The 12,054-nt window shown below is 44.2% G+C and overlaps 1 protein-coding gene across 1 annotated transcript in view; it reads right to left on the bottom strand.

The window, feature by feature from the left end:
• TMEM120B (transmembrane protein 120B) overlaps window positions 1–909 on the bottom strand; it is a 42,689-nt gene extending 41,780 nt beyond the window's left edge. The window contains exon 1 of the mRNA XM_049619394.1: window positions 703–909. Within this exon, the coding sequence (XP_049475351.1) occupies window positions 703–771 (69 nt within the window). The 5' untranslated portion in view covers window positions 772–909. The remainder of the gene's footprint in view (window positions 1–702) is intronic.
• Window positions 910–12,054: the final 11,145 nt, after the last annotated feature.

Below are 12,054 nucleotides of genomic sequence, written 5' to 3'. Positions count from 1 at the left end.
CCCACCCTGGGTAAGGTTCTGGGCCAGATGGGGGAGGGCGGGGAGCAGCTTCTATCACCGAGGGAGGCAACCCAGCTGTCAGAACTGACAGATGTCATCCAGAACGCCAAACTCAGCCTGCAGCAGCGGCAGAGAGGAGGGCACAGACACCAGAGCCCCAAAGATGCAGAACAAGGGTCCCCAATTCCTGAGCAAAGCCTAGGGGTTCAAGGTGAACGGCTCCCAAGCACATCTCTTAAAATGTAGTTGCAGAAGAGAGAGCTGCCCCACCAGAATAGGAGTTGAGCTGCCTGCCGAGAGTGGGGTTAGGAGAGACCCCTGCGGAGGTGGGGGCTGGGCTGTTCTCTGAATCCCAGCACATATCTGTGCCCACAGGCTTCCCTTACATGACACACCTGGAACTTCCCCTCAGAGACCACAGACCAACTTTCTGCAGAGGAGGAGGTGCGCGGGAGCAAAGAGCCGGTGCGAAGGCGGGATAATGGGGGGCTACGACAGGGCGCCCCAAGTGGGTGAAGAATTGAAGTGCTGGAAGATAGGAGGATGCTGGCCCACGCGGACGACCAACTCCCAGGGCCTAGCCAGGGGCACCCCCCCCACCCCCGACCCTGACGGGCCCCACCGCCCCGGCTGGGGAAGCAGGAAGGGAAAGGCACTGCACCGCAGGTAGCAGAGCTGCCCAACCAGGTGGCCCGGCCCTACCTGCAGTTCCTGAAATTCGCCCTCCAGCTCATGCCACTCGCGCTCGCAACGTTCCAGCTGGCCGGACATGGTGCGGCGGTGCGAGGCGGCGGCGGCGGCTCCCGCAGCGTGGCGCCACTGGCCGCCAGCACCACAGCCCGTCCGCTCGCCGGCCGCCTTCGGAGACACCAGCTGTTCCTGCGCAGCCGGAGCCACGCGCGCACCTGACGTCACAGCCCCCGCCCCGGGGGCCGCCCCACCCCCTCGCCGGGGAGGCAGGCCCCGCGCATGCGCACGCACCTCCCCCCGGCTCCGCCCCCGCGCGCCGGCTCGGGGACCGCTGTAGTTCTGCAGGTCTTGGGGGGTCTGTTGCTGCCCTCTTGAGAGTGCTTATGCTTTTCCAGAATCTCTCCTAGTTGGGCTAGGGGCTAGGGAACTTGTCCTCAAACTGCATTTGCCGAACTTATTTTACTTAGATTGTGTTTATTTGGGGTGTCTGAGTCGGGAGGGAGGAAGATTTTGGGGAGGTGAAAGCTCACCACCTCTTGGCATTGCCTGACCGGAGCCAAAGCCAACGGCCCAGAATGCTAGAACTGACATTGACCATCCAGCAAGGTCGCCAGGCAAGGCCGAGGAGGGCCCCGTCGTCTCACGGTGTCGTTATTTACTGCAACTAATTCATCCTAGATTCCTGCCCTTTAAGACTCTAGGTGACTCTTTTGACAGCTGTTTCTGTCGCTCAAATGACACAATTGCATCCCCTCCCCTTCATGGTCCTACAAGATCTATCCCTGCCTAACTTCCCAGTCACATCTCCTATCTCACCTCCCTGGATCAGTACTTCCCAGCCAGTTTTTTTTCTTCCTGCCCTTGCATGGAACATTCCCTCTAAACCTTCACATGGTTGCCTTTTTCTCATCATTCAAGCCTTAATTCAATGACACCTGTATTAATTTCCTAGGGCTGCGGCAGCACGTGGCTGACTCAATCCATACAGCATGCAACTCTTGATCTCAGGGTTATGAGTTCAAGCCCCACATTGATCACCCAGCCTACTTAAATTACAAAAGAAAAAAGAAAAAAAATTCAGGGCACCTGGGTAGCTTAGCCTGCTAAGCGTTGGACTCTTAATTTCAGCTCAGGTCATGATCTCACGGTTCATGGTGTCTAGCACATAGACAGGCTCCCCACTGCCAGTGCAGAGCCTTCTTGGGATTCTCTCTCCCTCTCTGCCCCTCCCCACTCACTCTCGCTCTCAAAATAAATAAACATTTTTAAAAAAATTCCTAGGGCTGCCTTTTACCACAAATTGCACTGTTTAGATACCACAAACTGAGTGGCTTAAACAATAGAAATCTATTCTCTCACAGTTCTGGAGGCTAGAAGTATGAAATCAAGGTGTCAGCAAAGACATGCTCCAACCCTGTGTAAAATCTTTCCTTACTTCTTCCTGGCTTGTGGTGGCACTCAGTCCTTAACATTCCTTGCCTTGTAGTTCATCCCTCCATTCTCTGCCTCTGTCGTTACGTGACCTTCCCTGCGTGTCCTCTCCTAAGGACACCATTTTTTAAAAATACGTATTTTTGAGACACAGCGTGCCAGTGGGGGAGGGACAGAGAGAGAGGGAGAGGGAGAATCCCAAACTCTGCTGATAGCTCAGAGCCGGACACGGGGCTCAACCTCACAAATCGTGAGATCATGACCTGAACCCAAATCATGAGTCAGATGCTCAATGAACTGAGCCACCCAGGTGCCCCTCTAAAGGACACCAATCTTATTAGGTTCAAGGGTCCATCCCACTCCAGAATGACTTCATCTAAGCTTAACTAATTACATCTGCAAAGACCATTTCCAAATAAGATCACATTCTGAGGTAGTGGGTATTAGAACTTCAGCATATCTTTCTGGAGGATACAATTTAAACTGTAACAACACCTCTGAAAAAAAGACCTTTCCTGAATATCCAGAGCTTCATGCCTCCTCCCAGTGATTCATATGTCACCTGTCTTATTTCCTTCATAAAAGTGTTTGTCTCCATGTTGGTTGTATGTATCCCTCCGTGGGTATATAATCTGCACGAGATCTCAGGGATCGTGTCTTTGTCTTGGTCATCATCGTATTCCCAGAGCTTGGCACATAGTAGGCCCTTACTAAATATCCGCTGAAGGAATAAACATGAAAGATGCAAAGCCTCTCAACTTTTGGGGTTCAGAGACCACTCTAAGAACTCTGAATGGGAAATATACACATAAACACATAGAGAAATATTTGGAATTCTTTTTTTTAATGTGTATTTATTTTTTTAGAGAGACAGAATGCAAGCAGAAGAGGAGCAGAGAGAGGAGACACATAATCCAAAGCAGGCTCCAGGCTCTGAGCTGTCAGCACAGAGCCCCACACGGGGCTCAAACTTACAAACCAGGAAATCGTGACCTGAGCCAAAGTCAGACGCTTAACCCACTGAGCTACCCAGATGCCTCCAAATGTTTGGAATTCTTAACTAAGGCCTGAAGAAGAGTGTGACTTAAGATTCCCAGATAATTAGTGATGGACTTTGAATTATATTCTCATCCTTGAGGGTTGGAACTTCAATATATCTTTGGGAGCCACAATTCAATTCATAACAACGACTCTCAATAAAGGTGAAACAAGTCTTGTTCGTGTGCCTGGTTATTATTGATTGGGCTGATTATGAATAAAACCACTATAAACATTTATGTAATTTTTTTAATTAAGAAAAAGATGATTTTACATTAAAATAAAAACTTTTAAATTTAATTTAATCTTTTAGAGTAATCTCTACGCCCAACATGGGGCTCAAATTTACAACCCCAAGATCAAGAGTCGCAGACTCTACTGACTGAACCAGTCAAGCACCCCTAAAATCCTAACTTTTATTTTGAAAAATGGGAAAATCTGGCCATTCCAGATGGGCTCAGATTCCTGCATGGTAATGGGCTGGAACAGAATAAAGATATCCCCTTCACAATGGGTTGGCCAGTGGCCACAGTCCTCACCATGCTCAACTATATTGCCCTGACTACTTCACGTATTTTTGTAAACTGTAGTCCTCAGACATTTGAATTTGAGACTCCCGATATAATATGTCATGAGGATTGCAAAACCATATAAATCACTTAAATGGTGAAAAAAAAAAACGGAAAAAGGTTTATTTAATTGGGATTAGTGGAATCAAAAAGGAAACATAGGGCCTTGAAGGATGAGTAAAGTGTCACCAAGCAGAGAATTGGGGAAGATGCCCTTTCACTTCTGCTTGCAGCGACCCAATCCAAGCAGGTCCACCTGCCCCAGGCTGCCTGTGGGCAGGAGAGGCTGGCTCTGCCCGCCAGGGAATCTGGGCAGGTGCACCTTATCTGCAGGCTGGCCAGCGGTCAGGCTGCAAATCTAAGTAACTGTTTTCTCTGTGGGGTCAGGACTCAGAATGCATTATTCATGAGCCCTTTTGTAGATGGCAGGGGGCTGGCCACCCCAATCGGTGTAGCCAGTGGGTGCCAGAAGTATCAGATCTTACCCGACTGCCACTCTGTCCTGGTTCCTACCCAAAGTGCTTTCAGATTCACTTGTCAGCTCCTTGGAATTGGATCTGGCTCTACTTATGGACTTTGATCATGAGGGGTGAGAAAGTGTGTTATCCTCCTCATCCCTGCCCACGCCACCAAGGGGAAATCTCTCCTATTTGTTCTCTTTAAGACACTCTACTTAGGAACCTGTCAGTCTGAGACGTTGTACAACCAGCTGGGAAGAGTCATAAAAGTAGCAAACACAGGGGTACCTGGGTGGCTCAGTCGGTTAAGCGTCCGACTTTGGCTCGGGTCATGATCTCGCAGTTTGTGAGTTCAAGCCCCGCATCGGGCTCTGTGCTGACGGCTCGGAGCCTGGAGCCTGCTTTGGATTCTGTGCCTCCTCCTCTCTCTGCCCCTCCCCTGCTCATGCTCTGTCTCTCTCTGTCTCTCAATGATAAATAAATGTTAAAAAAAAAAAAAAGAAGAGGAAGTGTTTATTTTTTTAAATTTTTTAAAATGTTTTATTTATTTTTGAGACAGAGAGAGACAGAGCATGAACAGGGGAGGGGCAGAGAGAAAGGGAGACACAGAATCCAAAGCAGGCTCCAGGCTCTGAGCCGTCAGCACAGAGCCCGATGAGGGGCTCGAACTCACGAACCGTGAGATCATGACCTGAGCCGAAGTCGGACGCTTAACCGACTGAGCCACCCAGGCGCCCCGAAGAGGAAGTGTTTAAAAAAAAAAAAAAAAAGGAGCAAACGCATAGAAAGCACTATGTGTCTAGTGCTCTTGTATACACTTTATGTATATGCCTTAATGCATTAAGTCTTCACAACAGCTTGAGGAAGGACCTCTATTCTCCCTGTTTGACAGGTGAATATTCTAAGGCATAGTTTCTCCAACTTAAAAAAAAAAAGTTATTTATTTTGAGAGAGAGAGAGAATTCATGAGTGGGGGAAGGACAGAGAGAGAGAGAGAGAGAGAGAGAGAGAGAGAGAGAGAATCCCAAGCAGTCTCCATGCTGTCAGCATACAGCCAATTCAGGGCTTCATCTCAGGAACCATGAGATCATGACATGAGCCGAAACCAAGAGTCAGATGTTTGACTGAGACACACAGGCACCCCAGTTTCTTCAACTTTTGATATGACCAAGAACTACCTTTTGAAGATCTTGTTAAATGCAGATTCTGATTCAGTAGGCTCTAGGAAGGGCCAGAGGTCCTGTAATTCTACGAGCTCCCAGCCAATATCACTGGTCCAAGGACATTTTAAATAGCAAGTGTCCAAGTTGCAGAGAGGTGAAGGAACTTACCCGAGATCATCCAGCTACTGGTAGCTGTGTTATGTACACATTACAAGATGCCAAGAGCAAATTCTAAAAAAAGTCCAAGGAGAACTGAAAATTCCAGGGACTTTTCCTTCATCTGCTTCCCACAAATGCCCTTGCTCAAAATAGTCCCAAAGGTTTTAACAAGCAACTTGTGCAAAGATGTTTATAGCAGCACTTTTTAGATCAGCCACGCACTGGAGACATCCCAAATGCCCCACAACAGAGAAACGGTGAAGTAAGCTATAGTCTAGTTCATGCAATAATATATAGCTATTGAGATGATCGCTATGGGACTAAATGAATGCTTATAAACAAGTATATTAAATCGTGATAAGTAAAAAAATATATCCCAGGGGCGCCTGGGTGGCTCAGTCAGTTAAGTGTCCAACTTTGGCTCAGATCTCATGGTTTGTGAGTTTGAGACCCTCATCGGGCTCTGTGCTGACAGGTCAGAGCCTGGAGCCCGCTTTGGATTCTGTGTCTCCCTCTCTCTCTCTGCCCCTCCCCAGCTTGTGCTCTCTCTCTCTCTCTCTCAAAAATAAACCTTAAAAAAAAAAAAAAAGTAGAGCCCAAAATAATGTGTATATACTGATTAAAGGCACATGGTCATTTGTGCACCCTAAAAAAGACTGGGTGAATTTAGTGTAAGAGAAACAGTTGATCACATAAATTGATGGGATTTTTTTTTCTGAAATGTTTCTCAGCTGTTTGATACATTTTAAGCCCTTATCTTTCTGTTCACAGGTTTATAATGAAACCGCAAACATGAGTATTAAATTACATTTATTTAATATTTACTCTTCAGGTATCAAAATACCCTTTCTGTCCTTATTCAGTTATTTGCATTACTGGACCTACCTAGGGCTAAAAGTCCTGGGGCTTGATGGGGGTGTGATTTATTTAGCCCAGCCAGACAAACATGAGTTCAAATCCCAGCTCTCGCATTTGCCAGATGCATGACCCTGAGTCCATAATTCATTTTCTCTATGAACTGGGGGTTGCTCTCTTAGGACTGTTGTGAGGATTAATGCATTGACAGAAATAAAGTGCCCAACACTATGTAAGTACCAGAAATTACTGACTATAGATTTGGGTTTTTTAAAAAATTAAACATTAAAAAATAAATAAAAAATAAATTTAAAAATAAGCATTTTATTTTAGTATAATCTTAGATTTGCAAAGCTGCAAAGATAGTACAGAGAGTTCCTATGTACTCTTCACTCAGTTTTCCCTCTTGCTGACAATTTACATAACCATGGCAGCTTTATCAAAACCAAGAAATTAACACAGGCAATTATTATAAACTAAATCCCAGACTTTGTTCAGATTTTTCCAGTTTTTCTATTGATGTCCTTTTCCTGTTCCAGAATTCAACCTGACGTTGAATTTAGGCATCGTGTCTCCAGAGTCTCCTCTCCTCTGTGATAGTAACTCAGTGCTTCCTTGGTTTTCATGACCTTGACAGTTTTGAATAGTATATGTTGTTGTTCTTGTTGTTTTTAAGTAATCTCTACACCCAGCATGGGACTCAAATTCACAACCCCAAGATCAAGAGTCCCATGCTCCACCAACTGAGCCAGCCAGGTGCCCCTATATATTGTTTTAACAATAGCTTTATTGAGATATGGTAATGGTTAATTTCATATGTCAACTTGACTAGGCCACACTTTAAAGTTTTTTTGAGAGAGAGGGAGACAGAGAGGGAGCGAGTGCATGCAGGGGAGGGGCAGAGAGAGAGAGGGAGAGAGAGACTCCCAAGCACTGACAGCGTGGAGCCCGACTCAGGGCTGGAACTCATGAACCATGAGATCATGACCTGATCCGAAGTCAGACGCTTAACCGACAGAGCCACCCAGGCGCCCCATGTCTTGTCTTTTCTCTTGGTATCACCAAGGAGTGGAATTGCTGAGTCAGATGGTAACTGTTTTTAGCATTTTGAAGCACTGCCAAACCTTTTTCCAAAGGTGCCCCACCATTTCACACCCTCACTGGCAATGCACAAAGACTCCAATTTCTCTACATCCTTGTCAACACTTGTTATTGACTGTCATTTTAGTCATCCTTGCAGTTTTGTGTGAAGTGTATCTCACTGTGGCTTTGATTTTGTGTTTTCCTAATCACTAAAAATGTTGAGTGTCTTTTCATGTGTTTGTGGACCACGAGTATATCTTCTTTTGGAGAAATGTCTGTTCTAATCTTTTGCTCATTTTAAAATGGGATTATTTCCCTTTTTATTGTTGACTTGTAAGGGTTCTTTATATATTCTGGATACAAGTCCCTTATATACACAATTGCAAATATTTTCTCCCTTTCTGTGAGTTGATTATACTTCTATATAAAAATGTTTTAGGGGCGCCTGGGTGGCGCAGTCGGTTGGGCGTCCGACTTCAGCCAGGTCACGATCTCGCGGTCTGTGAGTTCGAGCCCCGCGTCAGGCTCTGGGCTGATGGCTCGGAGCCTGGAGCCTGTTTCTGATTCTGTGTCTCCCTCTCTCTCTGCCCCTCCCCCGTTCATGTTCTGTCTCTCTCTGTCCCAAAAATAAATAAAAAACGTTGAAAAAAAAATTTTTTTTAAATGTTTTAACTTATTCAACAATCTCAAACTTAAAGAAAAGCTGCAAGTACAGTACAAAGAACTTTTTTTCCGGGTCCATTTGAGTGTAGATTGCTGATCTGCTTTGCTGCTTTGCTTTGCCCCATCACTCCTGAATACTTTAGTGAGCATTTCCCATAATCGAGAACATTCTCCTCAGGGCACCTGGGTGGCTCAGTCAGTTAAGTGTCCAACTTCAGCTCAGGTCATGATCTCGCAGTTTGTGAGTTCAAGCCCCACGTTGGGCTGTGCTGACAGCTCAGAGCCTGGAGCCTGCCCGGGATTCTGTGTCTCCCTCTCTCTGCCCCTCCCCTGCTCATGCTCTGTCTCTCTCTGTCTCAAAAATAAATAAGCGTTAAAAATTTTTTTTTAATTTTAATGTTTACTTATTTTTGAGAGAGACAGAGTGTGAGCAGGGGGAGGGGCAGAGAGAGAGGAAGACACAGAATCTGAGGCAGGCTCCAGGCTCTGAGCTGTCAGCACAGAGCCCGATGCGGGGCTTGAACTCACAAACTGCAAGATCATGACCTGAGCCGAAGTCAGCCACTTAACCAACTGAGCCACCCAGGCGCCCTAAAAAAATGTATCCTGATGAAAGGTATGATGACCAAGGTGATCCCTTTTTTGGCTTAGTCTCCAGATTAAAATGTGTTTTTTCTCTTTATACTTTCTATTACTAATTTTCTTTTTCTTATTTAAAAAAAAAAATTTTTTTTTAACGTTTTTATTTATTTTTGAGACAGAGAGAGACAGAGCATGAAGGGGGGAGGGGCAGAGAGAGAAGGAGACACAGAATCGGAAGCGGGCTCCAGGCCCTGAGCCATCAGCCCAGAGCCCGACGCGGGGCTCGAACTCATGGACCGCGAGATCATGACCTGAGCTGAAGTCGGACGCTTAACCGACTGCGCCACCCAGGCGCCCCTCTATTACTAATTTTCTAGTGAAATTTTCCCCAACCTCCAATGGCTGTTATCAACCAGAGATGAGTGGAAAGAAGTGCTTGATAAAGGTTTAGAAACTGAACACTTCCTAATTCACCTCGAAAGCCGAAAGCCACCTAAGAATATTTGAGGAATGTATTTATTACTATTATTTTTTGCAGACACAAAAGCCCTATATGAGTCCCAGCCGATCCTATTATTTTGAAGACCCTCAGTAGAAACAAAAGATAGAAACCACTCAGTGTCTATGTTTTTCTCTTTGTTCAAAGCATTTGAAGAATCAGGTCTGACAGTTCCCCAGTGAAACCGTAAGTATCAGATTCTTTTGTATGATAGCAGATACTGGAGGAAGATTGTAGATAGTAGGAAATTCACACAAAAAAATGTTTTCCAGTGACCAAGTGGAGTGTTGGCTGCTTTTCATGTTTTTGTTTTGGTTTGCTTTTTAGGCTGTAACTCTTGTTTCATTGCACCACCTGCTGGTGACTTCTCAGAATTTCTGTTTCTTCCAACAAAAGGCAAAAAGTTTGTTTAACCAAGATTTAACAGATATTCCTTTTCCTCCCACCTAAAAAACTACCATTCCCAAAGCTTACGTGGTAGAAATACTTCAGTGCTCTTCATCTTTAATAAAACAAAACACTTGATTCCAAATTTTCAACACTGAGAACATTTTTTTATTGTGACATATATTCAGAAAAGTGCATATATATTTTTGTATACAGTTTAAATAATAATTATAAATATAATCTGTGCAACTAAGACCGACATCAAGAATAAGATTGCCATCACCTGGATAACCCCATGTTCCTCTTCCCTGATCATAAATTTCTCCCTCCCTCCCCACAAAGGTAACCACTATTTCGATAGTCATTTCAGCATGTACTACTTTTGTAACAAGAAAACAATTCAAGTACTAATTTTAAAAACCAGTGTAAAAATTTGATGCAGCTACTTAAACTGGAAATTTCCATGATTATCCCTGCATTTAACAAATATCTACTGAGTTCAACATTATTATAGTCATGAATAAAAGTCAAATGATGAGATACCATTTAACACCCACTAGGATGGCTAAAGTCAAAAAGACACACAATACCAGGAGCTGGCTCAGTCAAGGGAGTGTGTGACTCAATCTCAGGTTTGTGAGTTTGAGCCCCACTTTGCATGTGGAGTTACCTGAAAAAATTTTTTTTAATTTTTAAAATTTATTTTAAACAAACAAACAAATAAACAAGGGCACCTGGCTGGCTCAGTCAGCAAAGCATGCGACTCTCGATCTCAGGGACGAGAGTTCCAGCCCCATGTTGGGCGTGGAGCCTACTAAAAAAAAAACAATTAGTCACCATCTGTCCCTAGACAACATTATTACAATATTATTGACTATTCATAATTCTTTAAGCTATACATGTTTTTTGCATTTTCCTATATGCAGATTTCACAAGCAAAAACTTTCCCTCCTTCCTTCATTCTCTCTTTTGAAATTTCCCAAAATAAAATAAAAAGCAGAAAAAAATCAAACATCTTTGTAACGTGATGCTTTCATCTTTTCCATTCTATACTCAAGGGCTCTCTTCCCTTGTTAGTTACCCTCACGGTACGGTGTAGGGGGCAGGCATCACCTTTACTTCCTTTCATTGAGAAAGGAGATTTGAAGCCTTGTTTCGTCATAACAACAATGCTACAAGGCAGAAAAATTGAGAAGTGTTGTGTTACGAATCAGGATTGCCCTCCCTTTGAAGATCTTCCAAGATCTTTTGTGTGATGCAGTATTTAACATGACATACACTACATGTAAGTAGGAGATCTGTCTAGCTTTGCTCATTTTTGCAATCCCAGCGCCAGGCACAGTGCTTGGCACACAGCAGGCAAAAACATATATTATTTATAACAAGTTTTAAGATGTGAGTCGCTTACCATAAAATTCACTCTTTAAAGTGCACAATTCAGGGGGCGCCTGGGTGGTTCAGTCAGTTGACTTTGGCTCAGGTCATGATCTCAAGGTTCTGGGTTCAAGCCCCGCATCAGGCTTGCTGCGGTCACAGCACAGAAATTGCTTTGGACCCACTGTCTCCCCCTCTCTCTCTGACCCTCCCCCACTCATGCTCGCTCTCTCTCAAAAATAAATAAACATTTTTTAAAAAACAATGCACAAGTCAGTGGTTTTTAGTATACTCAAAGATTCGTGCAGCCATCAGTACTAATTCCAGAACATTTTCATCACCCCAAAAAGAAACCTCACATCTTTAACAACCAGTCTCTTCCCCCTCATCCCCATTCTCTGACCATCACTAATGTACTTTTTGTTTCTATGGATTTGCCTATTTGGGACATTTTTAAAAATTTATTTATTACCTATTTTATTTTTTTGAGAGAGGAGGAGAGAGCGTGAGCCAGGGAAGAGGGGGAGAGGCGCCCCAATGGTAACTACATTTATCACGGTGAGCATTGAGTAATGAATAGAAGCACTGACTTGATATGTTGTACACCTGTAATATAACACGGTATGTCAATTGTACTTCAATACATTTTTTAACTAAAAAAAAAAAGAAAGAATATATTCGCCTAAGGCAAGGTTACTCATACTTTCAGTTTCACCAGATCATACCAAAGTGTCTTCCAAAGTGGTTCATACTCCCTAAGAGTTCAAACCTTCTGCCTTTTTGAAGTACTTTGAAAAGTGTGTTGATGGTTTACAAAAAATCTAAGTGGGTTTTCATGAAAGCTGCTTTTGGGCTATTTGAAATGGGGAGATAGTGCCACCTGCCAGAAAAAGCACTCTAAAAAATTTACCAACTGCTCAGCACCTCCCAGCTCTCTACCTGGGTTGACGACAGGGCAAACATCACCATGTATACATTTTCCAGCAGCGCCTGGCTGGCTCAGTCAGAAGACCATGCAATTCTTTTTTTTTTTTTTTCAACGTTTTTTATTTATTTTTGGGACAGAGAGAGACAGAGCATGAACGGGGGAGGGGCAGAGAGAG

The sequence above is a fragment of the Panthera uncia genome (assembly GCF_023721935.1).
Source record: "Panthera uncia isolate 11264 chromosome D3 unlocalized genomic scaffold, Puncia_PCG_1.0 HiC_scaffold_8, whole genome shotgun sequence".
NCBI classification, from domain to species: Eukaryota; Metazoa; Chordata; class Mammalia; order Carnivora; family Felidae; genus Panthera; species Panthera uncia.
Note: the sequence above shows the minus strand (reverse complement) of the source record. Positions and strands in the feature narration are given on the sequence as shown.